Genomic DNA, 22059 nt, shown 5'->3' with positions numbered 1-22059 from the left:
CTGACTTAACTTCTTTATTAGATGAAGATAATCAAAACTAACAACCTGCAATTTTCTGGCCAGGTGGTTGTAATGTAATTCTCCCCACACCCCCAATATATATTCCATCCCAGATGAATACAAATTCCTCTGGGCAAAACAGTAAACATGGCCAGCATCCTAATGATGCATATAGCTGCTGAGGCTGCATGTTTTATTCCCAGTTAAGTATTTGTAACCATTTCTATGCTTGAGGTTTTTGTTTTAGGCATGAAGTGATGGGATAGTGATCAGAAAAGGAACAGTTAAACTAGGGGTCATGAGATGGATGGTGTTAGCATGCCATTGACAGCCCTGATTCTGGTGACACTGGTGCCCTGATATGTAGAGCAGCTTCCTCTTCTATGATGACAGAAGCCCCTTCAAGCATGCAGAATCTGTGATGTATAAAGTTCTGACAGTCATGCTAGCTGTGTCATGTTTGTAAATCTGCCTCTTTGTAAGCAATGGCTAAAATATAGGGGAGGTGTTTGAATATCTGATAGCTGAAGTTATTGGGACTTTATAGCCGGCATCTGATACTGTGCAGGAGAGTGTTTAGCTTGGGCACCTGAATACTGTGGGACCAAGATGAAATTGCTGGCTATCTCTCTCTTTCCCTGCCTTATTTGACTATGCTTTTCTTTCCAGGTTAGCAAAATTAGCCTCGTGGATCTTGCAGGGAGTGAGAGGGCAGACTCCACTGGTGCCAAAGGGACCCGATTAAAGGTATGAGTTGGCTCTGCTATGTTGTGGGTAGCCAGGGAAGGAATGTAGGTCTGTGTTAAGAGCAGCCACTTTGCATGCAGAACACTCCAGGTTCAATCCCCAGAATCTCCAGTTAAAAAGGATCAGATAGCAGCAGGTAATGGGAAGGACCCTTCTCAGCCAGAGACTGGAGAGCCACTCCCAGTTACACTACTGCGCTAGACTGGTCAATGGTCTGACTTGGTAATGAGTACATTCCTGGATGTTGCCATATCGTTGGATGCATTGCCAAGGATCAGTATTCAGCATGCTGCCCTACCCAGTTTGGAGTGAGACCTTAGCCTTTGTCTTTTCAAAACAGCCGGCCAGATGTTTGCTAGCCAATCTTCAGCCATGGTGGGGGTAGAAAAGAGATAAGAGGACAATTGATACCCTGAATTGGAGTGCCCAGTAGTTGAAGGACTGCTTGTTGAGAATCTTGCATTGCAAGGGGTTGGACTAGATGACCATTGGGGTCCCTTCCAACTTTACAGTTCTGATTCTGTGATTCTATGTGATCCTTAGCCTTTTCTATTCCTCCTGTGTGCGTGGGGCTTAATGGCTTGCAGAGGTGAAACCAGAGTCCCTGCCACTTTGCTGGGGGAAGGGAAAAATGCAGCCTGCATCTCCAGGAATTTTAGGGCAGTGATGACCTATGCATGACATATACCTGTTGGTCAGATCCTAGACCAACACAGGAGACCACTAGGTAAAGAGAGTCTGTTCTCAGATGCTGTATCATGCATGGAGTCAGACACAATGTACAAAAGAAGTGGAATCCTTAATGCCATAGGTGTATACATTCTGTAGCAAAAGAGTGGGGTGGGTGGGGGTGAAGTGTCTCATTTTTCCAGACTTCCCTTTTATATCTGGACAGCTTCAAAATCAAATGTTTGATTTACCTTTCTAGGAGGGAGCAAATATCAACAAGTCTCTCACCACCTTGGGAAAAGTCATTTCAGCCTTAGCAGAAGTGGTAAGTCCAAATTATTTTCACACTCATTTTTTAAAACAAAACAAAACCATGAGCTTTACAAGCCCACCTAGTTCTAGTAACATGCCAAGACATCAATAAAATAACAACTGCCTCAGGAGGGTGTGGCAGGATATTGTGTGTTAACTGACACTGTTTTAACAGCTGTTTTAAAAAATACTTAGTGCCCAAGTAGAAATATTTTTGTTGTAGCTTTCCAAAGGCAGAGGGCTTCAGAAATCTACTATTTGGAAATAATGATCCTCTACCCCAATTCTCCCCACCTACTAAAGAGCCTCAGACACGCTGATTTTGGGGTGATTTGGGTGGGGAACTAACCGGGGCCAGCAGGGCTCCTGATTTGACCTATGAGGCTGCTGTCCCTGAAAAAACCTGCTCACCAGGCTCACTCCTGGCATTATATTGCAAAATTGTAAACTAGAGAGGGCATGGGCTGGGCTGCATCTGTATGTGGCTGGGCTCAGACTCCCATCATCCCTGACCATTGGCCGTGTTGGCTAATGGGAGTTGGAATCCAACAACATCTGAATCTCCAGTGGTTCCTTATTGCTGTTTCAAATGGTCAAAGCCTAGCTCAGAGGTGACTTCTTCTCTTAACACTGAGTATAGTGTTAGCCAGGCTTTTAACATGCTGTGCATGTCTGATAATGCCAAGTCCTGGAGCTTCCTGCACATGGCAGGGTTCTCCCCTTATGCTCCATCTAAGCTCTTAAATTGACATGGTTGAAGCCCCTCTAGCTCCTGTCCTCCCTCCTAAGGCTTCCTGCCCTACTGTAGCCCCCCTTCATATAGTCAAACTCCATAGGTTCAAGGTTACCACCTGGGGAAAGTGTTTTGAGGCGCTTACTGATGTGGTTCCTTGGAAAAGTAACTCTGGATGTGATTCTGTGATGCCTATTTAAACTCCCTCTTCTTCCTCGCTCCACAAACTTAACCTTATCTTCTTCCTTCCTTCCTTCAATGCTTCCAAATTTAGGATAACTGCACCAGCAAGGTATGATGATGGAGGAAGGGTAGCTGCTGTCAACTAGAATGTGATATAGCCTGAAGACCAGGGGTAGAGAAGCCGTGACCTTCCGAGATGCAGCTGGACTCTAGCTCTCATCAGCCTTCCCCATTGATCGTTCTGGCTAGGTTGATGGGAGTTGAAGTCCAGCAACATATGGAGCGTTGCAGGTTCCCCCACTTCTGGTGCTGACTATGTGGGTCTTTAGACCAGAAGAAACTAGGAGCAGGGGTCCACAGGGTTGCACTGGTTCCATGTGTAAGGATACATTTCCATTGGCTTTAGAATCTCTTTGAAGGGGCCTCAAAAGCCATCTAGTCCAGCCCCCTGCCTATGCAGGAAATTCACTTGCTGCACCATTTACTTGCTTTTATGTTATTTTGTTGGTTTTAGCTTGTATTTTTGTTTTAAGGGATGTTGTTGCCACACTGTACATAGTTTATACCACTTACAGGTGTGTTTTTTTAAAAAAAGAAAACTTAAGTGGTTTAAGCAGTGATTTGAAATAAGTGAAATAAATAATAAACACAGTCACCAAAATGGGTGTTTGGGCTCAACCATATAAGTGACTGTCTTTGAAAAGGAGAAGTCTGATTTATTTTTATTTTTAAAAAATCCTATACTTCCATCTTTCTCTAAGATGGTGTTTGCTGTGGTCTCCCATCCAAGGGATTAGCCAGGTCAGCAAATGCTTTGCTTCAGCATTGGGTCCCTCTAGATCACTCTCTGGACCTCAAGGGAAAGGGTTATTGATTCACAAGAGCACAAAGTGGATCCCTGCTCCTGTTGTAACTAACTTGGTTTTCCCTTTCTTTAGCAGTACAAGTAACATGCACTTACTTATTGCTGCTTCTTCTGAAACAAAACTTTAAACCAGGGGAAGCAGTGGTCCTCCAGGTGTGGTTGGGTTACCATCTCCCACCACTTCTGACCATTGACCATCCAGGCTGATTGGAGATGGAATGTAGCAGTACCTGAAGGACCACAGAACTTCCCACCTCCCTGCTTTTAGAGTTTCTGGTTCCCACCAACCAGAGCAGAGCATATGCCCGACTAACTCTTATTTGCCATTGAAACCTGGGAGTCTGCACTCTTCTCTCTCCTACTGTTGGCTCTCAAATGAGTAAGAAGGGGCATTTGCTGAGCTGCTTATGTGTTAGGGTGCTTTGCATGCAATAATGCATTTCTGAGATTGCTACTTTACATTTGAAGTTTTTTGCAATGGAAACATTCAGATGGATGCAATTGAAATTGACTTCTGATTAGGCCTGCTCTTTCCTTTCCCACCTCTACTGGTTTGCCTAAAAGTCAGATGGCACTTGCTTCGGTCTCCCATCCAAGGGTGACCAGGTCTACAAATGCTTTGCTTCAGCATTGGGTTCTCCTAGATCATTCCCTTGTAGCCCAAGGGAAGGATTCTTAATTCACAAGAGCACAGCTGCTTTTGAAAAGTGCATGTGGGAAGGAGTTTGTGGGTGTGGGTGTTTCCTGTGTAGCATCTGTTTCAGTCCTGTGCCAAAAGTAGGACTTGAACCCACGTTCAGGAGCACCTCTCACTGCTGCACTGTGCCAAAATCTACACAGACGGCTTCATAGCTGTTTCCTTCCTGACAGTGGCTGTCTGTGTGTTTTCCTGTGAACACTTCCTAAATCCTTCTAATCTTCAACCAGGTACAAGATTAGTCTGTGTGGGTGGGAGGCAACATAGAATTGGACCTCTCTAGTCTAATTTTGCTAGCTAAGGCTTTCTGACCTCTCTCTGTCCTCAGTAATCTCTCCCCATCCCATCCCCTTCAGTAATTTTAAATGCTCTTCCATCTGTCTGTACCCACTTCATTGGTGGCTGTTATCCTTTCTTAGGTAAAAGCCCAGCGGTATGTAAGCACAAATATAATTCAGCTGATGATTTACTCAAATATAATTCAGCTGATGATGCTTCTTGGCTTGCTGAAAATTAATTTCTAAATAAAACAGAATACCGTTGATCTAATCTTAGTGCCGTACTCCAAATAAGTCTGGCTTCAAGCTTGCAGAGTGTTGTGGAAATATCCAGAGTCTCTTTGGATTAACTTCATAGCTTTGGTTTTTACTGAGGTGGTCAACTTATATCTAGGTTGTACCACTTGGGAGTGTAGTTGAGCCCCTGCCCCCCCTTTCTCTAGAAAGCAAAAACATTGCATGTAGAAGCCCAGTGTGTCAATTCGAAGGATTCCAGCCTAACTTTTCTCCCTGAATTTCATGGACTTTTATTTTATTTACCTATTTATTATTTATTTAATTTATATATCACCCTTCATTCGAGGATAAACTATACAACTTACAATGTTGTTTCACATGTTGCTATATTTAGCTTCTTAGTTTTCTACCCTGTCTGCAATTATTTCATCTGCACAGTCGATTTAACTCAGTGGGTGGACAAGCTTCTGTTCTCTTGGTAGAGCGGAAGATGTTATCTTCAGAAAGTGGCGGGGGCGGGGGGCATTTGTTGATCAGTCAGGTTCTGTAGTAATGGTGGTTACTAACAGGTTCTTCACTCTTATAGTGCATGTGATTTCAGGCAAAGCCAGAAAATAATAATACAAGTATGTGTGGAATCTCTGGGTTGCATCAAAGTAAGTTTTACTCAGAGCAAACCCATTGAAATGTATGGACTCAAGTTTGCCATGTCAATTCATTTCAATGGGTTTGCCCAGCATTGGATGCACCCTTCTTTGTGCTGCAACGCAGAAGCATTTTCCGTGTGTGCAAAACAATGGGGAAATGTTTTGTAGTGAGATTTTTTGTTGTGGGGCTTGATGGGGCATACCGGCTGCCAGTTGACCACATCTGTTTCAACTTGAAATGTCCTGGTCGCGATCCAAAGACTGGCAGGGCTTGTTCATGCACATGTGCAACTTTCTAGGCTTATGCTTCCATGACAGGAGCCCAACGTACTACAAGACAAGCCACTTTTTGAAGTAAAGGGCTCTTTTGAAATCTCTTTGCTACACAGCAAGGAGGAATGCTGCTTGAAGAATGAGAAATAAAAAATCCCACTGGGTGTGCTAAAGCACTCAGGCAGGATGAAAGTAGTTCATGAGATCCCAGCTCTGAATCCTCTCCTTGCTTTGTCCCCCCCCCCCCCCCACTTTTAGATTTCTTATAACTTTGGTAAGATGGTATGTAGCATTTTAGCTGCCCACCTTGACGGCTGTTAGTAATATATTAAAAACACACACATTAATTTCAGCAGTTGCCTTCTTAGAAGCATTCAACCCTCTCTGTAAAACTCTTCTGCCTAATTGTTTAATGATAGTTTTTAAGATCTGTTTAGTCTAACCAGTTGACTAAAACATTGTAGCTTTAATTCTAGTATGCACTTGCTTCCTGAAGCTTTTGTTTCATTGTGAGATTATCTTGGCAAAAACATGCCTTCAGATGTTGCTTCTTGAAAGGTTCAGGAAGACGTGTGCACACAACTTTGTGCATACTTCCTTTTTGTGTGTGTGGCAACTGGCTTTTAAATGCTAATGTCCTCTTGCAGAGTAAGAAGAAAAAGAAGACTGATTTTATACCATACAGGGATTCTGTGCTGACGTGGCTGCTTCGGGAAAACCTAGGTATGTTGACATAGCAGAATCTTGTCCCACCTTTTATTAGTTCCCTGCTAATTAGTAATTACCTTTCATTGTTTCACACTTGGTATTTTGGGGTGGGGAACCTTTGGCCCACCAGATGTTGCTAGACTACAACTCCCAGCATTACCTTTGACAGTTGGCTGGGCTGCCTGGGGTTGATGGGAATTGGAGACCAACAAACATCTGGAGGGCCACAGAGAGATATGGCAGGGAGCCTGCTTTCTGGATGGTGCATCTAGTTCCCAAGAGCCTTCAGGGGTCCTGTGCCCTTCCCAGGTGTTACTGCAATACAACCCCCATCATTGCTCATCATTGGCCATGCTGGTTGGGACGGATAAGAGTTGGAATCCAGCTTCATGCGGAGAGTCACAGTATCCCCACCTCTGTGGTGTTTCCAAGGTTCAATATTGTACACTGTGGCTGCATCTAATGAAGTGGACACTATTCCACGGACGCTTATAAATTTATTTCTCTTTGCAGTGATACAAGACTTCCTGTTGTATGGCCATCACCTTTGATATATATATATAATTTTTAGAGGTTAAAAAGCAGGTTTCTGGTCTTCATTGTTCTGAGGGGAAAAAGATACCTGAAGGTTAGATTTAGGATTATATCCAATACTAGTCCTACTCAGAGTAGACCCACTGAAATTCATGGATATGACTAATTTAGGTCCATGAACTTCAGTGGGTCTGCTATTAGTAGAACTAGGTTGGATACAACCCTAAAATACAATTTTCCCACTTATATAATGGGCTTTGTATATTGAAGAAATAAAAGTATTTAGGATCTTTTAAAAAAGAGCCAGTTTAATCTCTTGTTGACCTTCCAATGCCTTGGCTGTGGAACCTGGATTTGTGACTCAGTCTGTCATTAGTGCAGTTAGCAGTCAACTTTGACTCCTGTTTAATTGGATACCCTTTTTTGCTTCATAGGTGGCAACTCAAGAACAGCCATGGTGGCTGCTCTGAGCCCGGCAGACATAAACTACGATGAAACACTAAGCACTTTAAGGTATTGAACGTGGTGTCAAAATGGGGGCAGGTCTGCTGCTTTCCCATCTAGTTCCCTTGTTTGTAGCATGCAAATGTGAAATGGAGGTTGATTCTGGTCTCTCTTACTCTACTCACCTTAGTTAGTTGTTGTAGTGTAAGGAAATGCAGCAGAATCATATGAAGACTGTTTAAACTCCTTAAAAATTACACGCGGTGAGAGGAAGTGAACCATGAATAGGAATTTGCCTTATACCAAGTCAGACCATTGGTTCATCTAGTTTAGGATTGTCTACACTGACTGATGGCAGGTCTTTAGGATATCAGGTATGGGACATTCCCAGCCCTACCCAGAGATGCCAGGGATTGAACCTGAGACAACTGAGCCGCTGCCCTTCCCCAGAGGGGAATAACTGTGTCATAGAAAGTGGTATCAGCTAAGGCTCTTGCACATTGCTCAGATTTGACCTTTAGATATGTGATAGAGTTGTGGTGGTGGTGTGTGTGTGTTTTAAAATGAACTGACCCTACACCTGTCTTTCCAGATACGCTGATCGGGCAAAGCAGATCAAATGCAATGCTGTTATCAACGAGGATCCCAACGCCAAGCTGGTGCGGGAGTTGAAGGAGGAAGTGACACGGCTCAAGGATCTCCTCCGTGCTCAAGGGCTCGGAGACATTATTGACAGTAAGTGGATTATACAGATTCAAGCTCCGGGCCTTGCTGTGGGAGATAACCCTCTTACTCAGCTTCGGAGCTGGGGGTGGCAGGCTGGGAAATCCAGGCACTTTGGTGGATTTGAAAGACTGAGGAGCACAGCAGGGGAAGAATGGAACCAAGTTCATGGATTTGGCAATCCCACAATCTCAACTTCAGCAGCAGCATTTGCTTCAAACTCGAATTCTGTGTGGAGCCTTTCCAGGCTAGCAGCGAGGCCAACAGTTTTGCTGAGTGGTGTTCTGTATAGTCTTCCATCTTTCTGGAAACTTTATACATATTTTCCTACCCGTTAAACGGTGAATGCGGGGGCTCCCAGCAAATGGGTCCCACTGCAGGAAGTGAGCTAAAGCTGGGCCAGCTGCAGTCATTTCTTCCATCGACCCCCTCACTTGCCTTCCAGCTCTCCATCCCGACAGTATCTTCAGGCTGTCAGTTTCCACTCCAACTGCCTTCCATTTCAGGGCCCCTGCCAAAGCAAACCAATTCAGATTTCATTTTCTTTGCCCTAAGTTTTAGCTGAGAGGTTGGAGCAGCTAAGCTCTTATGGCTATGTATGGATGATTTTGGCACAGAACAAGAAACCTGGTTTTCAAACCCCTTTATTGGATATCTGATTCCTCATCGCCTACCCACAGAGCACAGTAATGTAAAAAAACAAAACTCCAACAAAGTAAGAACATAAGAAGAGCTCTGCTGGATCAGGTCAAAGGTTCATATTCTGTTCTTACAATGGCCTTGCCTCTGGAAGGCTTGCAAACACAATCTGAGTGCAACAGTGCTCTCCTCACTTGTGATTCCCAGCAGCTGGAATTCAGAGGCACGTGGCCGCCTGGAAGCACATAGCCACAACAGCTAGCAGCAACTTATTCAGTAGATGGTGTATGCAAGCAAAGCAACTCTTGTCTCTTGCTTGGAAAGACAAAAGAGCTGCAGAGGATTGTGTTTCTGGGAATGCCTTTTCCATTGTTACATGGTGAAAATATTAAAACACCTCCCACCCCCAAGGAACAATCTTCCAAGCGCTTTTTATCCATCTAACAACATAGTGAGGTTGGCATTCCCCACGTCCTGGCCACAATGAAAATAATCGTTTACTTATTTGTTCAATTTGTATACTACCCCATCATATGAATACATCGGGTGGTGTGCAAATGACAAAAAAAATGAAAACAAAAATAAATAAATCAAGCAGATCAATATAAGCAAACATAGGTCTATATCCAACCTAGTCCCACAAGCAGTAGTCCCATTGAAATTAATTGACCTTAGTCATGTCTGTTAATTTCAGTGAATCTACTGAGGAAGGGGCTGTACTGGCCCATGTGGTGGGGAGCAATTCATGGTCTGGGATGGAATCACCCTCCCAACACTTCCATCAGTGTTGAGAGAGTGGTTCCATCCCAGAACATGAATCGCTCCTGCTTAGCATGATCTTGTCGTTTCTTTTCACTGCTCAGAGGTTGCCATGACATTCAGCAATGGGATTTGGCAACCACACAAAGCACCAGGAATGTAAGAATTTGGTCTCTGTTTGGCTAAGGATGACTGTTTTTACAATGTGGGTGGCAGGGCATTTGTAAAAAATGTCTACTTATTTCTCCCGAGGGGTTGAGGGGGGAGGAAGGAAACTTTTAAAATAAGAGATCAGTGTATTTGTGAATGCATTTGAAGTAACTCTGACTTTAAGAATTGATGTTGAGCTTTGGCCTTTTGGGTTGTGGGTGCTTATTTGTCTGCCAAGAGACATTCTGACTTAATCACGCTTAACGAGGCCACAATCTGTATGCATTGCATGCCTTTGCCTTGAAAAGAATGGATGAAAGAAGAAAAGGCTGTGAAACAAACAGCATTAGATTTTTTGAGGGACCCCCCCCCCTTCCCTGATTGTGACAAAACTAGGTAAATTGCTTGTGTTCTATTTGAGAATCTGATATTTTCTTTGTATCCAGTGCCTGGGCTTTTCTTCCCTTTCCTGTGTCAACTATTAATCCTAGATATTTTACCCTTCTTGTATCTTCCCTTCTAAACTTCCTTCCTCCAGTTGATGCATTGGACGATTTCTCTGGAAGTGGAGGCAAATGTGTGTACTGTGGAATTAGTAACCTTTCTAACCTTTTTTAGCTTTTGCTGGGCCAGCTTTCAAGCAAGCTTTACATGCTGTTCCTCGCAGGGAAATCCCAGGCAGAACCTTTTAAAAACCAACATTAGCAGCATGGAACCCAATCTCTTTCTGTGGAACCTGGCCCCTTGCCAAACACTTCAATTTTTCAGGCTGCTTTTGGGCAGAGCGCAAACTCAAAGCTTGTATTTAAAGGAGTGATAACAGTGTGGCACTAGAGTGGGTTTGAATTAACAGGATTTGAGACCATAACTTTGATAAAAGTATGCAATTTATGGCAACAAATGAAGAAAGATGGTGGCATTTTGTTTTGGTTTTTGAAAAAAGAAAACATGAACAGATATTGAATTTTTTAAATTCCATTTTAAACTGTAAGTGCATTGCCAGCTGAAAAGGGCTGGAATTGGCACTTTTCAGTTTATTTTAATTCAGGACCGCCCCCCCAAGTGTTCCTCTTTCCCCTCCACTCCTCTCCCATCCCAATCCCCATGAAAAGATATTTCTCACATTTAAAAATAGAACCATACCCAACGATAATGAGGTAACTGGATATATAACGAAAATGATTCATTAAGGCAGCACTTCTTTCCTTACTGTCTTATATCTCTTAGGGAAAGAAAACCTTTCCTTGTTTTATAACTTTCAAATATACGTGGGAATTTGAATTGGATTTTCCTGGAAACTCAAGGGCAAACATTAAGATGGCATCTTAATCTCAGATAGAGGGCTATATCCAGTGCCAAACGTATTCAGATGACTGAAGTTAGGCATATCTGTTGATTTAAGTAGGCCTAGTCCTGAGTTGGATTCAAACCACCATGCAAAAGGCCTCTGTCTTTACAAGATGCAATTGAGGTGACTTGAGTTGATTCCACCAGTGTGATGGGTTTTTAAAATTCCCTTAGGGAATGGGGAGCACTGGTGGCTTAGCCCAAATAGTATTTCTTTATTTAGGGTTGTATTACTATTATTATTATTATTATTATTATTATTATTATTATTATTTACTTATTACATTTTTATGCCACCCTTCATTCGAAGATTGTTGTTGTTGTTTAGTCGTTTAGTCGTGTCCAACTCTTCGTGACCCCATGGACCAGAGCACGCCAGGCACTTCTGTCTTCCACTGCCTCTCGCATTTGAAGATTACAGGGTGATTTACAATATAAGCCGAACTATGTTATACTCGGAGTTGACCCACTGAATTTAGCAAACCTAAGTTAGTTGTGTCCATGAACTTCAGGGGTCTGTTCTGAGTAGAACTAACATTGGATATAATCAGTGCTATTTTTCTAGAAAAAGAGGTGCTGGAACTCATGAACGCCTCCCTTGTTCTTTTACAATGGCAATGGAGCCCACCTGAGATGTGCTGGAACTAAGTTCCTGCAAGTTCTGGCTGAAAAAAGCCGTGGTTATAATACTAATTAATCCATTACTAGCAGCCTTGCACCCGACACTACTATGGAATTCTAAGAAACAAACACCAGCACAATGCAGTACTGTCTGATATCTGCCTAATATCTTCATTCAAAAGGGCATTCAATTGTGTTCAAACGTAGACACAACCATGATCTCATCATTATGCAAAATCATCATGCAAAAATTGGTTATGATATCTTAAAATGTGCCCAGACACATAGAGAACAGCTAGACGGACAGACAAACTGTTCCCCCCTCAAATATAGACTATTATTAGAGGGTTTTTTTTTTACCCACCCTTCAACGGAGGTCCCAGGACAGGTTTTAGCAATATAAAAATAGTCTGAAATCCAACAGTGAGTTTGGTGGTTTCCACACTGCGAGAAGTGAAGCTACAGGGAACCAGACAGAGGGCCTTCTCGGTAGTGGTGCCCTCCCTGTGGAATGCCCTCCCATCATATGTTAAGGAGATGAGTAATTATATAACATTTAGGAAACATTTGATTGCAGCCCTGTATAGAAAGATTTTAAGGTTATCATTTTAAACAATTGACAATCAGAAGACTAGGGTGTTGTGTTCGTGTGTGTACACATACTTACACAATCAAGCACACACACTCACAAACACACTTATGTATCAGATACTCTCGTCTGAGTTGCAGCCTTGCCCATTACTCCTGCCATTCCTAGGTGAAGCAAATAACATGGTGGATGAGAGAGATCTGTCTGGAATTTCCTTGAACTCTGATACTTGGCAGTGTAAATTTTTCCAGAGTGGCTCTTGCTTTGGGGCATTTTTTCTCTTGCTCTCTCTTGTAATTTTTTTTTTAATTGATGCTGCTTGCAGCTTGCCGGCTTTTAACTCTGCCTTGAGCACCAGCAGCTGCAGCATCATGGAGGGAGAACCATGCATGGCGCAAGGGTGCGATGATGCTCTGTGCAAACTGTGCAGCAGTCGCAGCAAGTGCAACTCCTGTCTCCTCCCTGTCGTCCCCCCTCCCGCCCCGCTGTGAACGCATGAATTATTCCACAGGAGGTCTGGTCAGCTCCATCTTTGCCTTGCCCGCTTGCCGAATCCTGGCGGCTCTCTTGTTCCCGAATCTTTCCTCTCTTTGCACCCTCCCTGCTCTTTTCCGTATTTATAGATGGCAGTTTTCAAACCAAATTAAAACTCACCCCACATCTTATTTAAAAAACACAACTTACTTACTTGTACTCTGTACATATTTGACCTGTTAAGCATAGGCTGAAGAAGGAGGAAGTGCCCAAACATGAGTTCTTCCTTCCTGAAACCCATCCTATCCAAAGATGCATGCAAGTCCCTATGTCACAACCTGGTCTGGTCATTAGTGGAAGAACCAGCATATGAAGCTGCCAATGGCCCATCTAGCCCATAGGGACACAGGAAGCCACCTTACATTGAATCAGATCCATTGGTCCATCTTGCTAGGCTGGCATTGCTAGTGGTGAGGGACGATTAGCTCTTAAAGAGCAGGTGCACGCCTCATAAGAACAGTCCCAAACTGGGGTGCCACCCTTGAAAAAGAGCCTACCCCTCATGGATTCCAACCACCCATCAAGTGAGGAGGCACCTGATTGAGGGCCATGCCAAATGAGTGTAACAAACAGGCAAAGCTTCTTGGAAGGACATCTGTTTCAGAACTGCCATCTAGTCCTATTAAACCTGTCTCTGTTGCTGCTTGTGTGCTACCTTTCTTATACAGGTGTCTCCTTCCTGTTTTTCCTCCCTACCTTCCTTTTTTCTGCTCTTCTCTCCTTGGCCTCTCCTCTCTCCATCCCTGTATTTCTGCCTCCCCTCCTGTCTGTTGCCTCCCTCCCTTCTCTCTCTCAGATCTGAAAGATTTTCAGAACAATAAACACAGATACTTGCTAGCATCAGAGAATCAACGTCCTGGCCATTTTTCCACAGCATCCATGGGCTCCCTCACTGCATCCCCATCTTCCTGCTCTCTCAGCAGTCAGGTGGGCTTAACGTCAGTCTCCAGTATCCAAGAACGGATCATGTCTACGCCTGGAGGAGAGGAAGCCATTGAACGTTTGAAGGTACAGACATGTCCTCCCTCCTCATATTCCTTACATGTAGGTAAGCATCAGGACCCCAGAAGTATCAGTCTCAGTAATCCAGAGCAAAGGACACCCTGGTTTCTGAGTGATGGGGAAGTTCCACTGTTGCCATCCTCCTTACTTCAGTATTTGCCGTGTGTTTGATCTATACATTTGGGGTGGTGCCTGTTTGGTTCTGTGCACAGTTAATGACATGAGGTTGGGTATATCCTGTAGCCTTCCAACACAAAACCAGAGCACAGGCCTGGAAGAAGAATGAGCTTTCATTGTGGGGAGAGGGGACCTCAATTCCTTGCTTCTTAAAACTTGAGAGATACTTGGTCAGTGCTAGTGAAATCTCAGTAGCGAGGACAGGAGCTAAGCAGAAGATTCATTAGCAGGAAGATCCACTCACTCCTCCCTTTTCAAAAGCAGAATGAATTGTGTGATGTATGCTAGGATATTCAGACTTACTTATTAGCATAGTTGCTTATATATTAATTGATTACGTTCTTTGCCAAAACTTTCATTTGGTTAGAGTGCTGGACTAGAGTTGAGGAAGCCCTAGTCACCTTTTCTGGTGAGCCACTCTCGTCTTTGAGCCTAACCTAACTTGCAGCAAGCTTGTTGTGATGTGGAGCGAATGGGAGATACAACCATCTCTGCTGCCTTGAGCTCCTAGGAAGGGGGCAGAATAACAATTTAATAAAATTGAAAACTCCACACTGCCCTGAATCATTAACTTGTCAAAACTAATAGAAACCCCCCCTTTTAAGCATACACACAGTTGTGGGTTCGGCAAGAGTTGTTTAAATGATTGCTTTTTATCATTGACTAAATACTTGCTGCTGCTTGCAGGACATTGTTGGGATCTCACTTTGTTTCCAAAAGCATTCCTGGGTGTAGTTGCATATTTCCAAAGAGAGCAAAACAAATGCAATAGTGGGACTCGCAAGGTGAACTCATTCCTTTTGGTAAATGCTAACACAACAGCCATCTGATGGTTGGGAAGATTTGAAATTGGTGCAGTCCTGGCTATGTCAAAATCATACAACTAAAACTGAGGAGCCAAGTCGTGGACTTCAAGTAGAAGTGTGGGGGGAAAGTGGTGGATAAAGAGATTTTTTCTCCCCACCACACCATAGTAAAACTCAGGGTCGTCCAATGAAATTGATCAATTGGCAGGAGATCTGGGGCAGACAAAGGAAAGTCCATGGCACGATACTTAACAAATTAATGGCAATAGTGGCCACAAGATGTCATGATCCCCACTGGCTTGGTATCTTTCAATGTTGATCAGACTAATGCACAGGAAAATAAGGCTATCCATGGTTAATCTGTGTGACTTGTAGATCTGATGGCAGTTTGCCACTGAGTACCGATTACTGGGGAGCAAACACTAGAGAGAGAGATAGTGACTCCTTGTGGATTTCCTGGAGGCATCTGGTTAGCTACTATGCTTGGTAATACGGTGCTGGGCTAGATGGACTTCTTAACACTTAGTTTCTTATGGATGCTTAAAATCCATTCATTCCTAAAGCAAATTTGTATGGAAATTCCTTGATCATCTAAAGTGTCTCTTAACAAAGCCATAAATTCTGAATGGAGCCAACTTGCTAAGCGTGGGCTGTGCAATGAGGACTACAAGTATGTTGCATTGTTGTATCCTGCTTTCCTTCCATCGTGGCTTTTGAGAGGGTGGATGTCAGGTTCCAAAGAGGTCCTCCCATCCAGGGACAAGACAGATCCAGATCTGCTCAAATTTGTGGCTTCCTATACCTTTCGATTGTACTCTGGGACCATGCAGAGACCCTGTTTCAAGAAGGCCTCAGTTCTGCTTCTTTGTCAGGCTAACAATATGGCACCCAGTGAGAGAGAGCATGACCAAAATGCCAGAACTCAAAACCAATTCAACCAGCATGATATATGGGATTAAATGCCTGGATCAAGTTAGCCACGAGCACTGACGTCAGAACTGCAGTAGGGGTTGTGAATGTCCTGTGGAACATAGGAAGCTGCCTTGTACTGAATCAGACCATTGGTCCATCCCACTTAGTATTGTCTACACTGACTGGCAGAGGCTTTTGAGGGCTTCAGACAAGGGTCTTTTCCCAGCCCGACCTGGAGGTGCCATTGGGGATTGGACCTAGGACCTTCTGTGTGCAAGGCAGATGCTCTACATCTGAGCTACAGCCCTTCCTCAATATGTGCATCCTTTGGTTGAGATTAATTTTTTATGGCAATGAGCATAGAATTGTAGAGTTGGAAACCCAAAAGGCCATCTAGCCCAGTGCCTGCAATGCAGATGAAGGTGGCATATGCCTCCTTAAGCATTTTTTATATTTGCAAACAAGGCTAGTGTGCCTGTGTGGGATGAAGATTGAAATCCCTGGCCTTTTATTGGGAAGTTCTTGCTTACCTTTGTATAAAATAAGGATACCGGCATGTAAAGTCACTGGTTGAGTGGCAGACTTACAAATATATTTCCATGTTCAGTTGAGCTGAGGAAAATGAAGAGTTTATTTCAGCAATAATAATTCAGTCTTTCCTGGAAGTGTCACATTGGAAAACAGAGCACCAAGACCTGGACCCCGGAGATTACAAATGTGAAGTGCTCACAGAATGCCTGCCCCCACCCCCCATACATGGACAATGGAGGCTTTTGTCTATGGAACAGCATCAAAAGGGCACAGCAGCAATCTTTCGGCTTTTACCAAAGCCTCCCTCTCCTCCCCCACGGTTGGGCATGTGAAGCAGCAGGCGGGTTAATGCTGTGAATTTAAATACTGCCTACCCCTCCTCCTTTCCCCCCTCCTTTTCCTCTTCCCATATTTGAAAAGCTGCCAGGGCAATTTGGATGGACTAGCACGCACGTTGCACTTTTTACAAAAATGCCGTTGACATGGAGATAACAGTGCTGTCTCTGCATTTGCCTGGCGCTCTGTCATAAAGTGGCGTCTTCAAACATATTACGCCCCCCCCCCAACGTAATGTCTGGGCTGGCCTGCCTGTGAGTCTTCCCCCTTCATCAGCATTCAAGGCAACATCTCCGGCATTTTGAAGGGGAACAGGAGGACGGAAGCAGCTTGGCAAGGCAGCATCTTCTGACAAGTTAATGACTGAGGGCATCATGAGCTTCAAAATGACAAGCAAATAGAGATGTGGAAATGAGCAGATCATCTCTAGCCCCACGGGGGCATTGATAAATAAGAGTGTGTTTCCTGCTACAAGGGATTCCAACCTCTCCCTTTTCACATAACCCCCCCACCAATCTTTTGTATTTCTTCCTCTGTTTTCTTGGCTCTTAGAGTAAGCTTCCACAGTTGAAAAACAGCCCTGATATTTGTCTTTTCCAAAGGGGAATGAGAGTGGGAGAAACATTCCCTCCCCTCCCACCAGTTGCTGTGGGAACAAACGACCATTTGTGCACAAGTTGCCAGACTTGCTGTTGAAGGGGGGCGGAAATCAGAATTCTGGAGTAATGTTGGTGTTGGACCTGCATGGTGTTCCTTGAAGGCTCTTCGGTAGTTTAGATTCCACCATGCCTTATGGTGGAGAACTTGCCACCCAGCCAGAACGACACATTTCCTTCTGTATTACTTCCTGGGGACCATATGCCAGTGGTGGGCAAGGCCGGAGGAAAAAGTGGGAGGAGCAAAGGATATGACCCTTACATCTGTACAACAGGCTCCATTTCTACTGTGCAAAAAAGGCAGAGAGGTTTCTATATGCACATTCCACACACCTCTCTCCATCCAAGCAGGTCAGAGGCATTATCAGTTAATTGGGCATAGACCAGGACATGGCTTGGGCAGAGTCCTGAAGGCTGGGTAGTGAGGCTGGGGGGGGGCACATTTGGCCCTCAGGCCTGATGTTTCTCATCCCTGCCTTACGGGTTCTTGAAGATATTGGCACCATTTGGCTGCTGGAGAGAGGAGTCAAGCATCAACAGCATTGAGCTAAATAGTGGTGTAGCTCAGCATGACACAGCAGCAAAATGACCAGGGTGCGGGGGAGCAACCATGGCTGGCTCTCCTGGATTTTGCATGTTCATACTAGGCCATGGTTTGGCTTATCGTGACATGCAAACCAGGTTCCTTTGTGAAAGCATATTTGTACTTCTGTACATGCACAAGTGTGTGCATCTGCCTGGGGAAGAAACAGGAAGTGATCCATTCCATGATAAGCAAACGTAGCACCCCCTTGAAAAGTTCTGTTGTATCAGATGATATTCCTGCAAATTTGGCACCTTCTTAGCAAGTTCAGTTGTATCAGACCTCTCAGGACTTCTAACACAAGCAGATTTGGTAGCATGGTCAGGTGCTCTTAAAATTTGCCAGCCTAAGAAGCAGTATTTCCTATTAAATTATATGGCCACCCATCTGTAAAATTCTCTAGGGAACATACAAAACGTATCTTGTAAAGGTGCTCCAAGGCCCAGTTCATCCTTCATTAGATGGAGGATTTGACCTAAGACTCTGGATTGCAAGTTGATCACTGTATTTGCTGCTCACTATCTTCCTATTGTTCATTTTTATCCTTCTGTTTCATTTTCAGATTTAGCTAAATGTAAAAACTTATTTCACCAAGTAGGCTAGTGAGAAATGGGTATTTAGATGTAGCTTCCTTGTACATACCTCTAAATCTCCGTTGGACTTTTTTACAGGAATCTGAGAAGATCATTGCAGAGCTGAATGAGACATGGGAGGAGAAACTGCGGAAGACAGAGGCGATTAGGATGGAGAGGTTGGCACATAAATAAAACCACAATCTATGTTTGCTTGGAGGATCTTAAGCCATATGACGGCAGGATTGCAGCCATATGACGGCAGGATTGCAGCTAAACCTCATTGGCTATCTAGCTTCCAACAGTAGAAAAAGGAGAGTACTTTTACTAAAAAGGAGTGGAGGAATAGTCATAGGAAAGGACCTAACAGACCAGGTTAAGACCAGAGTTCTGCAGGAATGGCTTTGTTGCTGAAGGATTCGAGAGTTATTAACAGGCTTGGCACACAGCATGTGAGGGAGTGGTGTGAGACATATAGTGTGGGACAGGGGTAGAAGAATGGTAGATCAGGATCTATTGGGGGATCTCTGGGTGGTTTGGAGTAGATTAGCCAAGGATTTCTGGTTGTTTTTAACTATAGCAACCTCAACATTGTGCGTGTTCGTTTTATGCCTTAAATTAATTTGCTTTAACAAATGAAGCTGTTTGTGTGACAGGCATCAGGAGTGTATTTTGATGTGAAATGACCTTGAGCTCAGCTCTGGCCCAAGGAACCATTTCCTGAGCTGAGCAGGTGTTCAGAGGCACCCTGGTCCATAGCTACTTGAGAGTTGTCTGCTTCCACCCTTCACGCTGCTATTTTGCGCTGGGCTTTTGTTGAAGCGTGAGATTCTAATAAAAACCCCCTCAAAAGTATGTCTAACCCGAACCCACCATATTGTAGGAAATGGGGTGAGGAGTTACATGGTCAAAGTGCCTGAAACAACAGGAGGAGATAAAAGAGCATGAGGGAGGAAGCAAAGAAAGGGAGACTAAAAAGACAGGTGACCGCGGAGTAGAGAAGGTTCAAATGTCACAATTAGAAATGGGAAATCTGTCTGGAGAGCTAGAGAGAGTGTAGCATAGAGACATGTAGAGAATGAAGGATTTCCAGATGGTTTTGCCATAGTAAAAATAAATGGCTCTAAACCAGGGGTGGGTGGGTGAACCTTTGGCCCTACAGACACTGTTGGCCCTCCACTCCCATCATCCCTGAACTGTACTCTGCTAGAGCAAATGGGAGCTACAGCAATATTCAGAATGCCACAGGTTCCCCACCATTGCCGTAAATCCTAATACAGCTTTGCCAGTTTAGGTTATCCTAGGGCTGGAGGAGACCTTGAGTCAAAAATTCCCTTGTTGCACAAATTGGAATTCACTATCATCAAACTACAACCCTTCATTAAGTGAATCTGCCAGAGGGAGGGTTGTAGATCAGTGGCAGAGCAGATGCTTTGCATGCCGAAGGTACCATGTTCACTCCCTGACATCTCCAGATAGGGCTGAGAGCATCTCCTGCCTGAAATCCTGGAAAGCCACCACCAGCCACCGCAGAAAGTACTGAAATAAATATGTCCCATCACAACTGTAAGGGACGCAGGTGGTGCTGTGGGTTAAAGCCTCAGCACCTAGGGCTTGCCGATCGAAAGGTCGGCGGTTCGAATCCCCGCGGCGGGGTGCGCTTCCGTCGCTCAGTCCCAGCGCCTGCCAACCTAGCAGTTCGAAAGCACCTCCGGGTGCAAGTAGATAAATAGGGACCGCTTACCAGTGGGAAGGTAACCGGCGTTCCATGTGCTGCGCTGGCTCGCCAGATGCAGCTTGTCACGCTGGCCACGTGACCCGGAAGTGTCTGCGGACAGCGCTGGCTCCCGGCCTCTAGAGTGAGATGAGTGCACAACCCTAGAGTCTGTCAAGACTGGCCCGTACGGGCAGGGGTACCTTTACCTTTTACTTTATCACAACTGTATGCCATGATTTGTATTTTGTGATTATGAGCTCTTCTCATTCCCTCCATGTTTTTAAGCTTGAATTATAAATATATTTCAGTGATATCTCTCTTCCCTCCTTCACAGAGAGGCTTTGCTGGCTGAGATGGGAGTTGCCATTCGAGAAGATGGAGGAACCCTTGGTGTTTTCTCACCTAAAAAGGTAAATCTGTGCTGTTGAGTTGTTTTGTGAAGACTGCCCATTGCTGGGCTTTTTACAATGGATTTTGGCTCCTAACCAGTGTTAGAAACTCAGATATATAAGCCAAATGCCAAATGGCACCTTAAACCTGGGTTATGGTCGCCACAATAGTATTTCTCGGTGCCATTCCCCTCCCCCCTTGAGATTATTATTATCAATTATTATTATTACTCTTACTACTATTAATTTCATTTTTTTATTTTAAAGAAAAAATCTCAAAGTGGTTTAAAAGGGAAAGATACCCCTGACTGTTAGGTTCAGTCGCGGACGACTCTGGGGTTGCACGCTCATCTCGCTCTATAGGCCGAGGGAGCTTGGGTTTTGTCTGCAGACAGCTTCCGGGTCATGTGGTCAGCATGACTAAGCTGCTTCTGCCGAACCAGAGCAGCACACGGAAATGCCGTTTACCTTCCCGCCGGAGCGGTACCTATTTATCTACTTGCACTTGACGTGCTTTTGAACTTCTAGCTGGGCAGGAGTTGGGATTGAACAACGGGAGCTCACTCTGTTGCGGGGATTCGAACTGCCAGCCTTCAAGTCCTAGGCTCTGTGGTTAGACCACAGCACCACATTAAAACATCAGATAAAACAATCCAGAATAAACACATTCAAGCCTCAAGGAAAATATTTCAGATGCTTCTTTAAGTGACATTTAGCTTTCCCCATATTTATTTACTTAATATAGTCAGCGCTTTTTTCTGGGGGGACACAGGGGTATGCATACCCCTAAACATTTTGTGAATCTTTGTACTTTTGTCCATTTACTGTATTTTTCCTGATTTGAACTATAAAATGATGATTTTCTTGAGTCAAAATGAGAGTACCCCTAAACATTTTTTTAGAAAAAAAGCAGTGAATATAGTTTCCCCCATAGCAGAAGTACTCTAAGAAGTAGGAGGCCAGTATGGTGGAGTGGTTAAACTATCAAGACTAGGACCTGGGAATCGGGGTTTGTATCCCCACTGAGTCATGAAGCTCACTGGGTGACCTTGGGCCAGTCACAGCCTCTTAATCCTTAGAATGACCCTGTGAGATAGGTTAACTGAAGATAGTGATGAACCATGTACTCCTTGGAGAGAAAGGTGGGATATAAATGCAATAAAGAAGTTATTCTGCTTACTTGCTTAAGAAAACTGGAGAGGCCAGCCAAATGGAGATGGCAGTGGCCAGCCTGGCATCCAGAGAGCTCCACCTGGTTGCAGTTGGACCTGTGCCAGTTGCAAAACATGCCTGGCTCCCGGAGAATTTCTAACCCTGCTCCTAGTCAGGTTAGATGCAGCAAATAATAGGTCTTATCACTGTCCTGCCAACCTTTGGAGCAGAACTTGAGCAAAAGTTTACCAGTGCTACTGGTAGATTTCAGAATGTCTTGAAGTTCATGTGTGCTGAAACTGGATGTGTGGGTTTTCAGGAACCTTTTCATAAAACTTGTATAGGGCACATAGGTGAAACAAATAATATTTGGCCACCCTGTGTGAAGCAATAGCCAGTTTGATGCATAACTTTATCATAGGAAGCTGCTGTTCTTTATACCAAGTCAGACCACCAGTCCACCTAGGTCAGCATTCTTTACACTGACTGCCAGTGGCTCTCCAGTGTCTCAGACAAGCCCTGTGTGGAGATACCTTG

The 22059-nt window shown here is 44.2% G+C and overlaps 1 protein-coding gene across 15 annotated transcripts in view; it reads left to right on the top strand.

The window, feature by feature from the left end:
* KIF1B (kinesin family member 1B) overlaps positions 1 to 22059 on the top strand; it is a 128595-nt gene that overhangs the window by 50025 nt on the left and 56511 nt on the right. For 5 of the 15 annotated variants that reach the window (XR_014514445.1, XM_083453650.1, XM_083453651.1 and 2 more), the window contains exons 8-15: positions 670 to 747; positions 1676 to 1741; positions 6289 to 6364; positions 7318 to 7396; positions 7920 to 8062; positions 13564 to 13697; positions 18364 to 18443; positions 20316 to 20391. Coding sequence is in view for 14 of the 15 variants with exons in the window: in XM_083453650.1 (XP_083309776.1) it covers positions 670 to 747; positions 1676 to 1741; positions 6289 to 6364; positions 7318 to 7396; positions 7920 to 8062; positions 13564 to 13697; positions 18364 to 18443; positions 20316 to 20391 (732 nt within the window). In the remaining variant the exon portion in view is untranslated. Of the gene's footprint in view, positions 1 to 669; positions 748 to 1675; positions 1742 to 2735; positions 2754 to 6288; positions 6365 to 7317; positions 7397 to 7919; positions 8063 to 10136; positions 10176 to 13485; positions 13698 to 18363; positions 18444 to 20315; positions 20392 to 22059 lie in introns of all 15 variants that reach the window. The other 10 variants (XM_083453639.1, XM_083453646.1, XM_083453652.1 and 7 more) reach the window with 5 other exon arrangements.

The sequence above is a fragment of the Podarcis tiliguerta genome (genome assembly GCF_965153285.1).
Source record: "Podarcis tiliguerta genome assembly, chromosome: 8".
In the NCBI taxonomy this organism is placed as follows: Eukaryota; Metazoa; Chordata; class Lepidosauria; order Squamata; family Lacertidae; genus Podarcis; species Podarcis tiliguerta.
This window is presented reverse-complemented; position numbering and strand designations above follow the sequence as displayed.